General features: G+C 34.9%; 2 protein-coding genes across 10 annotated transcripts in view; one reads left to right on the forward strand and one right to left on the reverse strand.

Moving 5' to 3' along the window:
• Positions 1-18099, forward strand: part of LOC125661680 (sodium- and chloride-dependent GABA transporter 2-like) — a 33916-nt gene extending 15817 nt beyond the window's left edge. For 5 of the 9 annotated variants that reach the window (XM_048893781.2, XM_056146169.1, XM_056146168.1 and 2 more), the window contains 13 exons: positions 567-738; positions 1135-1221; positions 2651-2822; positions 3095-3259; positions 4057-4163; positions 4779-4909; positions 6921-6938; positions 10086-10198; positions 10830-10982; positions 11435-11531; positions 12918-12991; positions 13931-14104; positions 15251-18099. In XM_048893781.2, coding sequence (XP_048749738.2) covers positions 567-738; positions 1135-1221; positions 2651-2822; positions 3095-3259; positions 4057-4163; positions 4779-4909; positions 6921-6938; positions 10086-10198; positions 10830-10982; positions 11435-11531; positions 12918-12991; positions 13931-14104; positions 15251-15469 — 1682 coding nt within the window. In that variant the 3' untranslated portion in view covers positions 15470-18099. The remainder of the gene's footprint in view (positions 1-566; positions 739-1134; positions 1222-2650; positions 2823-3094; positions 3260-4056; positions 4164-4778; positions 4910-6920; positions 6939-10085; positions 10199-10829; positions 10983-11434; positions 11532-12917; positions 12992-13930; positions 14105-15250) is intronic. The other 4 variants (XM_048893784.2, XM_056146172.1, XM_056146170.1 and 1 more) reach the window with 1 other exon arrangement.
• LOC125662394 (uncharacterized) overlaps positions 1-19181 on the reverse strand; it is a 1158266-nt gene that overhangs the window by 210776 nt on the left and 928309 nt on the right. The window lies entirely within an intron of this gene.

The following is a 19181-nucleotide window of genomic DNA, read 5'->3' on the forward strand; positions in this document are numbered from 1 at the left end:
TATTTTGGCCACTTTTTGTATATATTGAAGGAGTGACATTGACTGGTTGACTCTTTGAATTAGAGTCTCATTAACCAGTATATACAAAATATTTACATACATTGTAGGAGTGGGAGTGGCATTACTGGTTGACCTTTTCCTGACCTGTTGAATTAAATTCTCATGGGCCAGTATTTACATAATATTTACATACATTGTGGAAGTGGGAGTGGCATTACTGGTTGACCTTTTCCTGACCTGTTGAATTAACTTCTCATTGGCCAGTATTTACATAATATATACATACATTGTAGGAGTGGGAGTGGCATTACTGGTTGACCTTTTCCTGACCTGTTGAATTAAATTCTCAATGGCCAGTATTTACATAATATTTACATACATTGTGGGAGTGGCATTACTGGATGACCTTTTCCAGACCTGTTGAATTAACTTCTCATTGGCCAGTATTTACATAATATATACATACATTGTAGGAGTGGGAGTGGCATTACTGGTTGACCTTTTCCTGACCTGTTGAATTAAATTCTCATTGGCAAGTATTTACATAATATTTACATACATTGTAGGAGTGGGAGTGGCATTACTGGTTGACCTTTTCCTGACCTGTTTGTATGTGGCTCCATTGGTCTGTCATTTTGGGATGTATGCCATCATCTCAATGATAGAACAGCCCTATGTGTGGAGTAGCTGTGATAACGAGTGGAATAGTGAAAACTGTGTGGATATCCACAAGAAGGAGTAAGTAGAAAAGTGGATGTTAGCAGGACATTCATAGTGGATGAAGGAAGCCATTATAAGTCATTGAATGTGGATATACGTCATGAAATGTTAAGAGTGGATTAAGGGAAACATTGCATGTTGAAAGTGGATTAAGGGAAACATTGAATGTTGAAAGGTGGATTAAAGGAAACATGAAATGTTGAAAGGTGGATGAAGGAAATTATAGAACAGTGTCAACTTAAGAATGAAGTTTCTTATCATAAAGTGTAGAGCTGAATATGGATGGAAAGTTTTAATAGCTTAAAAAGACATGACAAAATTGATTTATGATATGGATTCTATTATATGTCCTGATTGTGATGCGAATTCTTAGTGACACTTGTACACTTCAGTGACATGATGCATGTTTTACAGGGTTGCTGGTGTGGCGAGCGAGAGCACATACACATTTAACGGAGTGGATCAGAAGACGAGAGTGACACCAGAATTAGACTTCTATCAGTAAGGACTCGCAGAAAACTAAAACAAAGATATCGGGAAGTTGAGATCTTGCTCTAGGACCATAAAAGTCGGGCGAGCTCTATTATATAAGAGGATCATATGCTAGTAAAAAAGTGAGATAAAGATCGAAAGTGAGCTCATCTAAGATTAACGGCCCAGGAGCAACATCTCAACTTTCTGAAATTTTAGTTTTATGTGAATTCAGTGATTTTTTTCTACCCACTGGTACTGGTACCGGTACCCACTCAATTGGGAAAAATAGCGTCAAAATCGAACAAATTGGGAATTTTCTACAAATGTATCGGCAAATGATTTCAACTTAAAGAAAAGAAAAAAGAGAACAAAACAAGAAGTAGTCATCTCTTTACAAACTTTTTTACGCTAATATTTGCTGTTGTGAGACATAAGGAATCGTCATAGGCTCGTTTTAGAATCGTTGTAGTTCTACAAAACACGCGCACTGCCATAATCTGTACTTTCGATTTAATACCAGAAGTGGACATTTTAGTTAATTTGTACAATGTTTCAGACTAAATAAATTACGATGTCAGCGGTCTATATTTCGGCAAGTAAATTGGGAATATTTAGTCTCAAAATTGGGAAAAATCAATGGTTTTTGACATTGGTAATGTTACCGTTTATCGGAACCAGTTATATAAGGAAAAAAATCGCTGGAATTGTTTGATAAATTCATGTTGTTTGGAGGTTGAAACCAGGATCCTGGAATATGTACTTTATAAAGTTGTTTTTTTCTATTTTTAACATTTAAATGTCTGATGAAATTTAATTGCCTGACACCCTTTGGTGAGATCTGTTGATAAATTGATATGCTATTAAGCTGCTCCAAATAAAGAGGACAGATTTTGTCATGGATGTAATCATTTAGTGGCAGAAAGTTTCACCCGGGTTAGAATTGTGACCTATTAAGACCATGGTGATAGGCCTAAATCTCTGACTGATCTTTCCTTCAGGATTTTTTTATACCATCAACTGACTTTGTTTTTGATTGCTTGGTAATTAGATCCACGCTGTACACATGTTTTATCCAAGTGTGTAGAAATTATGTTTTCACTCCATTTAGTGTGAAATCAGAAAACTTTTGCTTGAGCTATAACGGAAGAAATTTCAGTCTATATTTCTTAGTTTTGAATACTTTTAAAAACAATTATCAGTTCATGCTAAATCCTTATTACTCCGTATATAACCTTGGAAATGGAGGCCCTTTATCACAGTAGGCATGAGCACTATAAGGAACCTCAGTGTTATACTGTAAGAGTCATTCAAAACTCACCTACAACTTGTGATGTCCCAATATCAGTGAAAAATTCCCTCATTGGACGTAAAACTATGATGACTATAGTTCTTATCACTGTATACAGTTGATTTCCTGTTTCACTTAGTGTTAAGATTTGACAATGTACTATTGCAGTGAAGCCTATCTTCAGCTCACAGACTCGGTCAGTAATGTCACGGGGTTTCCCATCTGGACGTTTACATCACAGCTTCAGAACGTCGGGATTTCCCTACTTCCTGTCGTTCTAGCGATTCTCTGGATCCTCGTTTTTCTATTCACCGCATTTGGAGCGCGAGTTGCTGGATGGGTATTAAAATTTTGAAAATAGAATAATTTTGAAACTAAATTTTGTAGATTCTAATCGTGAGAATTTTGATTTTGAAATGCGAGACTGATTTCGCTACAGAAAATCTGTAGTGAAATCAGGCTCGCATTTAGTTTAAAAGTCTCAATCTGATTCAGATTTTAAAACACAAGACTGATTTCGCTACAATTTTTGTTCTTTATATTAGGATATCATAGTTTAGAAATGTCTCAATCTGATTCAGATTTTAAAACACGAGACTGATTTCGTTACAGATTTTGTTTGTCCTTGGCGGTACCTTTGTGGGTATGTTGCTGGCAGTGCTCGGTTACGGTTACAACAGTCTAAGCTCAGAATACTCCAACAATTTTCTGATGAACTTTTACAATCTGGACTTTAAGGGATTCCTACAGCCGGTGGACACCAGAGTTCTCATAAATGTAGGTCATGTTCACCGCAGGTTGTGTGAAAATCACTGTTTTGTCACAGAAATACTGTATAATCATTAATGTGTATTTTCTGCAGTTGTCCATTCTTTGCGGCTAGGAAAAATCCACAAAAATTACAATCGCAAAAAATGTATTGATAAAATCATTAAAAGTATAGATAAGTATAATGCAACTGCAGAAACTGAAAACGCATAATTTAATTTGATACTATTTACGGATGAAATTGCAAAAATTTCCAACCACAGAAAATACCTATTATACATGTATGGTATGTATTTCCAGGTGAAACATGTATATCTGATTTAGCACTGAATTTTAGCATACCACCCACCTTGTATTCAGAAATTATAGTGATTTTCATTTCAGTTTTTTTTCAGTAGCAAATTTAAGATATCTTTTGAATTAATGTTAACATCAAATTAAAACATTGTATAATCAGCTATTTTGAATTATATGTACTCTGTTGATATATGTATGGGCTTTTACACGTCCTTTAATATATATTCCAAATTAATGACCTTACAAAAAAACAAACAAAAAAACCCCCCAAAAAACATAAACCAAAACCGTGAATCTAGAGCTCACAAAGAAATAACCTTGACAAGAATTTAATGCTGATCAAAAATTCCCTCTTTAAGAAAGTCATCAACTCCAGTCTTGAAATGCCTTTATTTTGTAATTTTTTTTATCTGTATCAAAATACTGAATGCAAATGAGCTCATGTACTTGATTTTCTGTGTCGGAATAAGATAATAAGATATTTATGAATTATTGTGACTTTGTTGTAGACGGTGAACGAGGGATTTGATTTGTTAATGAACTCTCTACCAGTGTGGACGGCTATACCGGTTACTATGGGGAAGTTTACCGGAAAAGGAAAAATTACTCGCAACTTGTAAGTTTTATTCTCATATTAATATTTTTTTTAGACATTCAAAATCTTGGAAATGTTCAAGACATTTTGTGAAATGTTTTGCAAGTAAGAATAATGGCATCTCTATTTCGAGGCTGCATGGATGCAAAGAGGGGGTCCCAAAGAGGGGTTCCCAGGGGTCTAGACTCTGAGATTTATCAAAAGTTTAGATTTTCATCATGTGTTTTCAGTTATAAAATACTACATCAAGGATACCATCAGTAATTTGGACCCTTATGGTCGGTGCTTGATCTGACAGTATGAACTCTCTAATTGGTAGAAAAGTGTGTTTGTTGCTTAATCTGATTGGTATAAACTCTCATCAAACTCTCTTATTAGTAGTGTGTTCATGGCTTGATCTGAGGGTATAGACTCTCTAATTGATAGTTTGTTCATCACTTGATCTGAGGGTATAGACTCTCTAATTGATAGTTTGTTCATGACTTGATCTGAGGGTATAGACTCTCTAATTGATAGTTTGTTCATGACTTGATCTGAGGGTATAGACTCTCTAATTGATAGTTTGTTCATGACTTGATCTGGCAGTATAAACTCTGTAATTGGTAGTGCATTCATGACTTGATCTCTAATTGACAGGGGCTGGCTGCTGGTGATTGTGACATATGCCCTCGTCATACAGATCCCACAATTGGCCATGGCTCCTTACATCGGCAACCTACTGGAAAAGTCTAAGTCCAGCGACATCTTCAGGGAGGATGCATTAAACGGTAGGCACTGAGTGAGCCCTAGACTCACTAAACTGGGTTTTTGTGTGAGTTCTAAACTCACTTCACTGTGTTCTTGTTTGAGTTTTAGACTCGTCCAGCTGTAATTTTTTTGCGAGTTCTAGACTCGCCCAGCTGTATTTTTGTGTGAGTCCAAGACTCGTTCAGCTGTGTTTTATCTTATGTCCTACGTAGGCAAACGTGCCTCACGTTAATTTCACGTGAATTGCTGTGCACATGAAATTTATTTTAATATTTTCATGTGAGATTTATGTGAAATTCATGCGAGGCATATTTGCCTGTATAGCTCCATTTAGTTGTGGGTTTCTTTAATCTGTGAGTTTTAGACAAATTCAGCAGTACTTTTCATGAGCTCTAGACTCGCTGTGTTTTTTGGTGGTTCAGTAGGAATGAGATAGGATTGTAGCTGTACTATAGTTTTAGATATTCATGTACTCTAGTCCCAGTGAATGAATGTATGAATGAATGTGATGCGGGTCATGTTACTGCAAGAGTGGATAGTCTATGTCTGTGTGAATAAGAAATGGTTAAAGGGAGACAATGCAGCAGTAAAATCTTATGTACATAAAGTCGTGTATACACAAACTCCTATAGAGCTGTATACAAGAGCTTGCAATCAGACCTCAAATTTTTTTGGTCAAATGTGAAGAGAAAAGGGATAAATTATAGATAAACTACTTCCTTCTTCAAAGTTAGGAATAAAAGAGACTTTAGTTTTATCTGTTTATATTCATTTATCTGCTTATACTTGCCTTTCTTTTGAAATTGTTGTTCATTTTGAATAAGATTAGAACATTCAATTGAATATTTGCATTCCAACCTGTTTTTTCATCGAAAGATGGGATGTGTGAATATCATAATGCCGAAACACCAATCACGTTAATTTCAGAAATCATCAAATAATTTGTGTGTGATATCATCAGGGGTGTGATTTTTCCTCTTTTCAGAGGAAATCCTCTGATTTGCTCAATTTTCGAAAAAATGAAACACTCTGGATTTGATATAAAGTGGCAGAAAATGATATTTTTCCAGGTAGGGTGAGGTGTTTTCCTCCCTTTTTGACCAGTTTTCCTCTGATTTCTGAGGAATTCAGTCACATCCCTGTATCATAATTGCACAAACACAATTCCTTGTTATCACAAATCAGACCAATTCCATTCAAGAGGGAGGCCCCTGGCTGTTCTCTGGCTGTTTCATGTTGTTGACTCACAAGCACAGAAAGTTGTTCTTAATTCACAGGGATACATTGAAATACAAAATGTAATATTTAAGCATCAAATGATTTTTTTTTTTTCACGTCATTGTGTTATAAAACAAAGCAGCTGTGCAGATTTTCACAATACGCAGGCCTGATATTAAATTTGACTGTTCATCAGTTCCAGGTACATGTAATAGAACTATAGATGTAAAAAAAAATATAATAATAAATAAATAAAAATCAATCAATGAAGACTGAAATGTCATGTAACTGATACAGAAAACAGCAACCAACCAAGATTCAAATTTTTCATGCTCATTTTTGTCGCTCCAATCTTCGTTTTTGAACACAGAAAATATGAAATAAAAACAATATCTAATTGTCTTTAAACTGTTTTTTTTTTTTAAATTATAATTTGATAACAATGAATATTCTATGAATTTTTTGTTTGTTTATATTTCAGTTACATTTGTTATCTTGCTCAAAGAAAAGGTTTTCTGAGTAAAATAGAAAAGGTCATGGTCACTTGAATATAAATTCCTTAATTTTTTATAAGTACTTATACATGTAGCACTCAATAGCACTTGCTGAGATATCCTCTCCTGCAGTATACAACATTGCAGAATGAATTTTAAATCCTTGTTGTGACTGAGGATTCATGAGAAAATCCACTAGTGTAGGAAATCTTTCAAACCCCCCCCCCCCCCCTCTATCCATCAACTGATTTCATTTCATACATTATCAGTGAGTTTGTGCTGTTATTAATTGTCTTCTGTTTTTGGTTTTGTATTTTAGTCACCACCAGGGGAATGAGTAAGTCTTTGTTGCTAAAAATAGCACAGCACGCTATCATCATCCTGCAGAATAATTGTTGACATCATTTTGTGCTTGTTTTAATGTTTGCAATGTGTTCAGGATTTTTTTTTTTATTAAACATTTCATGTATGGATATTTTTGTAGGGAGATGGAGTAAAAAATTTTTTTATTTTAAATACACGTAAAATTTTGTTTTATCTGTATTGTAAATAATTTTTGTTTTAAAAAGATATCGTAAATGCAATCCACTATACTCAGTTATACCCATGTTACTCAACTTAGCATTATTGCTTTTGAAATGTCAAAAATGGAATCTGGTATGTAAAGAAGCATTGTTTCAGCAGCATAAAGATTTGCTGCTCAAACAGTATAACTCATTTTACCTCTCCATGTTTACATGTAGCCAGTTCTAATCCTGGTTGGTAATGCAGTAGGGCACTAACAGTTGTAATTAAAACCATACTGATGCCTACTTTGCTTGAAGGGTAATTATGATGAAGAAAGTCATCAAAACAAGAAACATTAAAAACAATTATATCTTTTAAAATAACAGTTTGTGATAGAGCTTTGATATTTCACATGAGTATTTCTTTTGACAAGACCTTTCTGTGGGTACCGACATTTTTGACCTTGGAGTTTGACCTACTTTTTGAAAACTTTAACCTTGCTAATAACTTTTGAACAGTAAGTGATAGAGCTTTGATATTTCACATGAGTATTCCTTGTGACAAGACCTTTCCGTGGGTACCAACATTATTGACTCTGTGACCTTGACCTTGGAGTTTAATCTACTTTTTGAAAACTTTAACCTTGCTTATAACTTTTAAACAGTAAGTGATAGAGCTTTGATATTTCACATGAGTATACCTTGTGACAAGACCTTTCCATTGGTATTAAACCTTTTGACCTTGACATTTGACCTACTTTTTAATTTTTTTTTACATAGGTCATAACTTTTAAATGGTAAATATTAGAGAGCTTTCATGAGCATTTCTTGTGACAAGATCTTTCTACTGGTACCAAGATATTTGTCCTTGTGACTTTGGCTGTCTTCGGAATTGGCCATTATCGGGGGCATTTGTGTTTCACAAACACATCTTGTTTTTAGGAATACCTTAATAAGAGACTCAAATTAGTAAGGTAATCTCCCTCCTATTTCATACAGATGCCTACTGATGCAGGGCTGAATGAAATGTTTTCAAACCATGACTTTGGGGCCCCCAATAGGTCCTTAAAGTTTTACATGAATTATCATATGAAAAATTTCGGAAAGAGTTATATTTTAATCAAAACATGCAAGCATGCAGATGTAATATTTATTCAGTGTAAAGATAATGTAATACATACAAGAAGAAAAGTTCTGTCTTTAGTTGAAGATCTATGGAGTCGTGTTTACGTACTGTACACCAGCATTTATTTTTTCACATGCAAGAAACATCTACGTGGAAATCTGTTATGTTGAACATAAGCTATTTAGTTCACACGACGGGTGCCAGATGTGGCTTTTCTCACCTACATCTCTAGTCACATGACTAAAAACAACCGCTAATAAATGTCACTGTACAGTCTCTTTGTGGTAACCATGGTTATGCAATCATTTCATTTATATGTATGTTAGCCAGAAAATACAATATTACCGGTAGATGCAAATTCTAGTGCTGTTTCTATCTGTGTGTTTGTATTGTGCACACCATATGTTCAGTAGATGAGGTCATGACCTCTAGAAATACGCAGAAGTAGAAGTAGTCCTTCATTATTTTTTTTATTTCTTTCTGAATTTAATTTCTTTCTTTCTGAAATTTAATTGTTTAAATGTCAGTTTTTACACATCTACATTTTGGTTATTTCTTTCTGAATTTAGATAGTTCAGATGGTATGTGTACACATCTAAATTTGATTAAATTCAGATGCAATGTGTACACGTGATTTAAATTTGGTTGCAGTTTCATTTTCACTGCTGTCGTGTTTTGTGACTCTTATTAACATGCAGTGGTACTCTAAACATGAATTTTAACTTTACACGGAACTGTTTGGCCTTCAACTGTAGGGCGAAAAAGAATTATATCAAAAAATAAATCAAAGAAAGTGGGACTACTTGGTGTCGAATTGCATTCAGGGGTGTCCTAGTCCTGAATACTCCAGGGAAAGATTTGAAATGATTTGTTTTTAATTACAGTGAATACTTCTGATTATGGATTTGTACTTAACAATACATATTTTGACCTTTGAAGTGGGTAGGGTTGCTACATATAATTGCTACATATACTTTCCTCATGTTAATTATGGTGAAAATATTTCAACTTATCAATAATGGTGAAAATATTTCACCATTATTAATAAGTTGAAATATTTTCACCATTATTAATAAGTTGAAGCATTTTCACCATTATTGATAAGTTAAAATATTTTCACCATTATTGATAAGTGTGGTGAATCATTTTCACGATTATTGATAAGTTAGTTTAAATAATATTTATTTGTAAATAATTTGATAATAATGTTTACAAACATACATGTAATAGATTGAGAAACAATCCGAAATATATTATAAAAAGTTATCACATGCGTCAAATTTATGCTCGTACAGTTTGCCATAGATTGTTAGACGACATCGTTTGAGTGCTTTTACTATACAAGATATCGCATGACAGTGATTGATCAAACGTAAACAGACATAAGTTTTTTCTGCTTTGCTGTTTAACATTCAGTATAATAAAACAAATATTGCATGTAGTTTAGGGTAACATTGAAATTTTCACCCCTGGAGAAACCATTGTTAATCTCGACTACGCCTCCCTTGACCATGGTTTTTTTGGGGTGAAAATTTTCAATGTTACCTTTAACTACTGCAATATTTATATATTGTAACCTGTTACCAAAGTAAGCGCTAATTACCCCCTCCCTCCATTCTCAAAGATCCCCCTCCCCCCAAAAAAACCCACCAAAAACTCCACAAACCCTGCTACAAGTAATCCGTGCTAACCTCTACTAATTCCCACATTTCAATTTTAATTAGAGTTATTTACCTTTCTCTGAAAGGTAAAGGGTATGCAGTGAATTGAACTAAGTCCTAGTTTGTATCAAAACGGGATAGATTTTATGTTTACCGTGTAAAGATTAAAATGGCAGTCTCTTGTTTTACAGGTATACAGCTGGTATTTAACGTGATGCCGGCAGCCTTTGCTGAGCTCGAAATCCCTCCTGAATACGCCATGTTGTTCTATCTGTCCCTGTTTATTTGCGGATTCATGTTTTTGGTATGTGCTTTTCTTTTTCTCTCTTTATTTGCGGAGATTTGTTTGGGTTTTTTTTTTTTTTTGGTATGTGCTGTGCATTTTACAGTGATACATGTAAAATGAAAGAAGAAAATTGTAAAAAAAAAATTTTATCTCTTATCGTGTCTATTATTTAACAAGAAGTTACTTGCCAAATTCTACTTAAAATCTTTGGCAGCCAGTGATTGAATTTCAGATTCAATGTGTTGTACATACTATTAGCTGTAGATGGGTCTAGGGAGGGATAAAATGAAGGGAAGAGAAAGCAGAGGGTGGACGGAGAAGGGAGGGAGCCCCCACCCCTCCACCATCACTCTTACCCCACCCCCAAAACTATAGATGTCTCCAAAAAAAATTACTGTTGCTTCCGAATCTCATTGGATTCTTTAAATTCTTTTGAATTTTAAAAGGTACAGTCAAACCTCATTATCTCAAACTCCATGCGACCAAGAAAACACTTTGAGATGTCTGAGGATTCAGGATATCAAGGATAAAATACTTAAAGAATAAGTGTTTGGGACTTCCGAATCACTTTGACATATCCATGGTATTGGAGATATCGATGTTCGAAATAACGAAGTTTGACTTTATTTGATTATATGTACTTTTTCAGTGTGTTGCGATGTTGACCATCGTTGACAATATCGTAGACAGCCTGACGTCCCGATTTACTCGCCTGTTTGACAGGAAGCATTGCTGTACCTTCGTGACGACTTTCTTCCTCATGGTGGCCCTGATGTGTTTAGGACTTCTGATGACAACAAGGGTATGTATGGCTGACAGATTAAAGATTTTTTTTAGGGGGGGGGAGGCAGTAAAAGCTGGTCCAACCATGTCAAGGATCACAAGCTAGCAAGCTTAACCTTCGTTGGTATTTGAACAAAGGTAGACCCCCTATAGCTGCCATTGTGCGACTCCTAAATGTCACTTGAAAATGGGTCTGTACAGATGCTACATTTACTGCAGAAGTATGGGCTGCAATATTGTTCTCTCAACTGTCACCTTCAATCAATCTTGACAGTTTTGAAATTCTTGAGTGTGAATGAAAGATTGAGACAGTCCTCTTTGTGCAAGGCTAAACATTTCTCACCTGAGTTCACATCAATTCCATATCATTTCTGCTGTTTTCATAATTTAGAAAAAAGATATTTAAAGCTAGATGTGAGGGAACATAATGAATATCAAGTCGCTAACAACTTTTTGTCTTTTGCATTGCAGGCGGGATTTTATTACATAATTTTGTTGGACCAGTCGATCACACGTCTGCGATTTATCACCGTTTTCATTTTGGCAGTCTCTGTCATCATTGTGTATGGTAAGTGAAGATTTAGAGGCTTGGACATTTCTCTCAATGTTTTAGCTTTTCAACCCAATGTTGAAAAGCTGCAGAAATTCCTAAATAGAAGTGTTCCTCAGACATGCCGGTATCTCTGTCATAGTGCTGCGCATCGCATGTGAACAAACACAAAAAAAAAAAAGATTTAGAGGCGGCACACAAGTCGCTGATCGTATCTATATGCGTCTTTTTATCCAGTGTTTTATTTTAACCAATGCATTGAAGACCCTATACCCTTTGATTTTGGAACAAACAGTAAGGTCAATACAACGTTTAATTATTGTCATACATGTCATAACCCTGTATGGGTTAATGTTGATTTGAGTCCTAGAATTAACAAACTTCAATTGACAATTTGTGCATCTGTAGAGAAATGTAAATTGCAGCTTAAAATCAGGTCATTAAAACTTTGAAAATGACCAAGTATCCAAGTATTAAAAAAAATCCATGTTTTAAGGGAGGTAATTCCTGCAAATGAAAGGTAGTAATGCAGTAACCTTATTAAAAAATTATTACATTAAGAAAATGAACATTCCCCCCCCCCCCCCCCCCCTAAAATATAGCTACATATAACATGTAATATGAATTAACAATAGTGATGTTTTACTACAAAAATTTCATTTGTCCCATGGAAATAACGATCTAAGTCACACAGAGATTTTGATAATAGCCGAATTTTTTCTGTCCAGTCAATGATTCCAGGGAGTAGTCATTTAAGTCATGGCAGAATTTTTTTTAAACAATTCTGTTTAATAGTAGCAGGGCCACACTATAACGTATTGATATGTGATGCAAACACTCCCAAGTTGTGTTGATTGAAATTTAACCAGGGATCAAAGTTTACATAATACATGAATATAGTGAAAAAAATCTATAGGAATTTTTTTTCCCTCCCGAACAGAAAGGCTATGTTATTAGTATTTATAGTGAAGCATCCTATATTATGTGAATTCAAGTATGATTAAGTCATGATCGCATGGGGCTAGGGAAGGGTCATGATATGGGGAAAAAAAATTGTGGGAATAAAAAGAGATGAAAATCTTTTAAAGAATAGCAGGGCCAAGGTGTCTTAGGTGAGCAATGTGGCCCATGGTAATACATTTACACAACTTTAGATCAAAGGTCAAGGTCATAAAAGAAAAATGACAGATTACACGAAATACTAACTCATATATCTTATTGAATTTGTTTACTTCATATTTGGTATGCATTAGGTAAAAGTGAAAAAAACGAGTGTAAATTTTGGGCCAGGTCATGATCTCGTCAGAAAAGCATACTATAGACCTTATGGCAGGACTCTTATAAAGAAAATAAATGGTGGTGTAGTTTCACAGTATACATGCAAGTGTTTTTTGTTCTTTTCAGTAAAACATACATTCAGCATCGTAGAGAGAATATTAATTAGTATTTGGTGTATCCTGGCTGCCACGGCAACAGCGGTGAGTATGGGAAAAGACGGGAGGAGATCATGCTTCCTGATGAAAATTCGAAAATCAACCTCGTACATACAAGATTCACAAAATCAACCTCGTACATACAAGATTACAAAATCAACCTCGTGCATACAAGATTCACAAAATCAACCTCGTACATACAAGATTCACAAAATCAACCTCGTACATACAAGATTCACAATTTATGAAATATATTTTTGTTTTATTTGCTTATCATATTATTATAGACAATGAAGGCAAATGTAAAGTTAAATAAGATTTATTTTGTTGTTGGCGAACGAGGCCACGGCCGTAGGGCTGCCGAATGATAAATGGCTAGCCCTAAATTATATACATTACATTAAACATTACATTATCATTATGCCATATTATCATTTGAGGGCTAATAGTCAAAACATTGTTTGGAACGACTTCAACCACTGTCCAATGTAGAGCCCTCAAAGATATCATTCATTCCATCATTGTACATTATTCATTATGCATACATGATGCATTCCAACATTATACATTATGCATACAATATGCATCATATCATTATACATATTGGCATTATATCATTAAACATTATGACATTATGCATTATCATTATTGGCTTTATGATTGAGAAAGATTGACAAAATTATACTGGTACTGGGAACAGATACTCAGTATGATAATGCTATCAAATCTATAAAAGCCAAAAGCGTCGCGAAATATCGCCACATGGTTGTTCAAGCAAATGTGAGAACAATATTAATGAAGTATACATTTTGAATGGGGAAAAGAAATAGAGTGTAAAATCTAAAATTGCTTAGGGATGGCTAACAAAGAAATGTTTATCTAAATAAATTTGACTTCCAAAAATATGATTTGTTAAAGTTTAAGAATGAAAATATTTATAGACCCTAATTTCAAATTAAAACGGGCTGTGCTTTTCTCTCATAGGGTTTTTGGTTGTACTCCTTTATAATGTACCTGGGTCAGCCACTGCGATATGCTGGCCACGAGTATTCCAAGGTGTTCGATCTGGTGTCCTGGATCATCTCTGCTGTGCCCTACATAGCCATTCCTGCTGCTGCCATGCATAGCTGTGGTCTGTACGAAGGAAGCTGTAAAGAGGTAAGTCTTAGTGGAAAGTGGGGGGGTGGGGGGGGGGACTTTTAGATTTATTAATGTTTCACTAGGAACACTTTTCATATACATATTTCTGCAGCTCCCACATTCCATTTTGTCTGCCCCATTCCATCCTGCCTTTGGGATCTTTGTGTCTGTCCCATCATATCCTGTCTATTGGGGTCTAGGGCAGTGTAGGTGTGGTAGTATTACCAGTTGCAGATGTGGGGGGAGGGGCGCAGCTGGTGCCCCCCTCCCCCTCTAAAATTTTCAAATTTAAGGTAAATTTGGGTCTCGTTAAGAAAAATGTAAACGATGAAAGAAGGAATAATTCCTTCCACTGTCAGGGAAATAAATGACAACATCTTTTGATTTATTGAATTACTTTTATTGAAAGAGCTTAATTTTTTTCCAAAAACCCTATTGAAAATTTGCATCATTTTATTAATTTCACCTTTAATATTAAAAATGACAGAAAATAGTAAAAATGACTACATAGGAGACATATTTCAAAGCCCTTTAAGATCTGTAAAATCCAGGAACTTACCCCCCTGGGCCCCCATCAGGGCTTCGCCCAGACCCCCTGCCTCATAAAGTTGCATCCCCCCTAACCACAATTCCTAGATCCACTCCTGATTACTTTCTTCAAGGTTGGGAAAAACTTCTGTACCTTCTTGATAATGGAGACAATTCATCTGGAGGAAATTCTGACCTGTAATGACCAAATATTCATAGTTTCGGTTTGAAATCATTTCAGTGTTACTGGAATAGCTTTACTTTGACATCACTGAATAAGCAGAATTCTTACTAGTGAGAATTTAATTTTGGCATTATTAGCAAGTGCGTTGAGGTTGCTAATGAATAACACTAACAAATTCATTCCGTATCGGAGGTAATAGTTATCTTTCCTGGAATTATAAATTCGCTTAAATTAGCTCTGAGTCTTGCTAAACATATGGAAAAATTGCTTAAATTTGTGTCTTGCTGAAAATTCCACCCATACGGTACTTCATTCATGCTTTCATTAGATAGTATTTATTTACAGTTGTGTTTAGCAAATTTTCGTTTATGATATAGAATACATTTTATTTATTTTTTTAAAAAGTATATTGATATGAATTCTGTGACAATGGATAATATTTATCTTAACAGAGAATGAAGTATATGTTTTGTGGTAACCAGGATGAAACACGCGACTACCAGGGGTACTACCCCGCCCCCGAGCCCAGCGCCCCGCCCGCGTACTCCTACAACAGCAACAGCTTTGGACGTAATGGTTCCATGCTGTACCCACTGGAAGACACCCACAAGAACATGTATGACCCGGAGTTGGAACCGCTGGACACGCGTCTACGCTCGAGTCGTATTTAGCAATGAATGGCTGGTGTGATTTTCAAAGGCAGAGGTGGATCTAAAGGAAAATCTTAGGAGTGTTAACACGTGCTGGCATTCTTGAATGTTTTTGATATTTGGAACCAGAACATGCATGTGTGTGTGTGTGTGTGTGCGGGGATCTATCTCAAAGATTCTTTGGTGGATCAAAGGAAAAGCACTGACTCAGAGGTTGTGTCTGAAGTTCTCTAGATCTGCAAACATTTTCAGCCTTAATACAAAAATAAGAGATCGCACCAGTGGTTCTCTTTCTCAAGAACTCTGAAATATGTTCTGTACATGTTATTATCAAACTTATTGAAATCTTTTGAACGACATTGGAACGCATTATTGAAATGCGATAGACTGAGTTGAAATTTTCACATTTCCCTTTTGCATTTAACCCTCCTCGCCCCTTTTTTAAAAAAGACACCCCCCCCCCCCCCCCCCCCAAATGCCTTTGACTCGAAATGTTGTTTCCTGAGTGTGTTTCTCCCACTACTGAAGTCTTTTTTTTTTTTATCTAGGGTATATCAGAATTACTAAAGGGAAAACAAACAAAATTTTAGTACAGGCCTAAATGAAATTTTATAAGTGTAACATACTTCAACACGGACTGTGAAGTAATCATTCAGTAGACGTGATATGTTTCTGACAATACTGTGTATCATTTTGTTTCGTTACATGTTCTGTTTTATTGATTAAAACATTTCCTTGTTGATGTCGAGTTCAAAGATAGAAACGTACATCTAAAATAATGTAGTAGTATTTATTTTGTTTTGTCAGTATTTTATTTAATTTTATTTGAAATTTTAAAATGAAAAAAAAAGTTTTTATTTTTTGAAATCAAAAGTATTGTGTCCTAGTCCATAAATACTCCATGAAGATATCATGTTGGTATGTCGTACAAGTTATACACGTGTGTAAATGTGTTTTTCAAATACTCACTCAGATTTTGTATGTATTGTGTAGAACATTTACTGTTATAGTATCTTTCATTCATTTGCAAATAACATGCATCACATTTGTACATTTTGAAATTTTGAGAAACAAAAATGCCCATGTTGTAAAGGCACATAGTCTTGATTCATGTGTAGTGCTGAGTTAAATTCGTGTGAGTAATTTTTTATCCAGATTTCTAAAGATTTGATTGGTTTGAAATAGGGTAAAGAATGAAATATGTTAAAGTAATACTAGCTCTAAATCAGAACATTATATTTTGTTGTAAAAATGTGTTGTTTATAATAGTTTTGTATAAAACTTTAACCATAGTCATTGATAGAATTAAAACTAAGGTTAAAGATTTTATCACGATAAATATTTCAGGTCCATTAAATTATATAGAAATCGATTTTTGTATTGACTGCACATCTTCTTTTCTCAATTTCTTCTTGCGAAAGAACAGGCTCAAATCTATACGGCTCCAAACTTGACTGTTCATGACTTGTCATGTTTACAGTGCTGCTGATGAAATAAACCGGAATAGACAGTGTGATGTCATAAATTAAACTTAAATGGCCATTCTCTTAGTGGCGGGTAATTTAAAATACATGATAGATTAATACATGTATTGATTTAATTGTTAAGCAAGGGTTTTTGTTGTTAAAGACTGTCAATTACGATATTGGTAAGTAATACTTTATTCATAAAAGGAACTATGTGGTTAGGGTTGCCTTTCCCTTTAATTCTGCTTCATTCAAAGCCTCTGAAGGTTTTCTAACTCAAATATTAATCACAAAAGTTAATTAACCTTACTTTTTTTCTGTCATAATAGTAAATCACAATTTTGCAACAAAAATTTTTGACACCGAAATGACAGCTAGTATTGCTTTAATCTACTTCGATGCTGACATTGCACCTGCCCTTAGCTTTTGTTCCCATCTGTTGTTTAGATTGGAGAGAAACTGCAATCTGTTATATTTTTATCTAATGCTGTATTTAACTATATATGTATTTACTCCAGAATTGTTTTCAAATATATGAGTGAATAGATCTGGATAAAATGTTATTTAGTCAGTTTTGGAGACAATTTTATTTTCAGTGTCATAAATGACTCCTCGGTGTTATGAACATGTTATTTTATATTCGGTTTACTGCAGAATTCCGAATTTTCATTTGGTCGTATAATTTTGTTGCCAGTGACATGCTGTGTGACTTTCATCGTAAAGATTGTTATTCATATTTAGGCACGGACTGTCATAGACAACTATATATGCCATTGGACAGCAAGGTCTGCTGTGAGCAACTGTGTAAATGTCGTCAGAAATCGTACTTACTTAAAAAAATACTTACATGTATTTATAATATAAATAAATGTAGAAAAAAGGACAATTAGTCAAATCACAGAATTTCTCAAAACATGAAAGTTGATTTTAAAGAGAAAGACAAAGTCTTCAAACCACAGAATGATCTCAAAACATGAAAGTTTTACCCCTCGAGAATGAAATGTTTTACCCCTCGAGAATGAAATGCTTTTCCCCTCAAGAATGAGATTCTGCAGTGTGTTTCTTTTATATATTGTAAAAAGGCGATGAACAGCTATGTAATATCATTTGACACCATTGATGGCATCAATGATTTTCTAAGAAGTCTCTCAGAGTTTTGATGTAATAAAGATTTAACTTGTAGATTTCCAAGTGTGCCATGGTTTTTTATTATTGCCCCTGAAAAGCAGTTTTATTATGCCCCCTTTCAAAGAAGAGGGGCATATTGCTTTGCACATGTCGGACGGTCGGTAGACCACGTTGTCCGCTCAATATCTTGAAAACCATTCACTTGATGATAATGATATTTCATATGTGGGTTGGTTATGAGTAGAAGAGGACCCCTATTGTTTTTCAGGTAAACTGTCAATCTACTCTGGACATAGGAATATACTGTCTGTTCAATATCTTGAGAACCCTTTGCTTGACATCAAACTTGGTACACCCTAAGGAGTAGAGGACCCCTATTGATTTTGAGGTCACATGGTCAAACTGGACATAGGAGTATACTGACCACTCAATGTCCTCGACAGACATCAAACTTGGTACACTGGTATATCTCTAGAAGAATATGACCCCTATCGATTTTGAGGTCACATGGTCAAAGGTCAAACTGGACATTGAAATATCCTGTCCACTCAATATCTTGAAAACCCTTTGCTTGACATCAAACTTGGTACACTGGTACATCTTCAGGAGAAGATAACCCCTATTGATTGAAGTCACATGATCAAAGGTCAATGGTTGAACTGGAGATAGTAATGTATTGTCTCCTATATTTTAAGAATTATTTGCTTGATTGACACCAAACTTGGTACAGCATAAGGAGTAGATGACCCCTATTGATTTTCAGGTAACGTGGTCAATCCACTTTTGACATAGGAGAGAGATATTGTCTGCTCAGTATTTTGAAGTGATGATACTACTATTAATTAAATGATGCGCGTGTATAACCCTTTTCAATTTTGCACCATGGGGGCATATGTGTTTTACAAACACCTCGTTTTATTTGTTTCACGTTCCTGGAAGATTTTTGACTCTTGCATGTATTTAGATGTCAACAACCATAGATAAAATCAATCTCTACCCAGAGTTATCGTTTCTTACACTCACTAACGCCAACTCAGAGTAGAGATTGAGATAAAATGTCACAAAAGATCTATGCATGGGAGCAGTGAGGATCCTTTATCATGTCATGCCAGCTGTGGGGACCTTGGTTTGTAAGACTT

This window comes from Ostrea edulis, chromosome 8, assembly GCF_947568905.1.
Source record: "Ostrea edulis chromosome 8, xbOstEdul1.1, whole genome shotgun sequence".
NCBI lineage: Eukaryota > Metazoa > Mollusca > Bivalvia > Ostreida > Ostreidae > Ostrea > Ostrea edulis.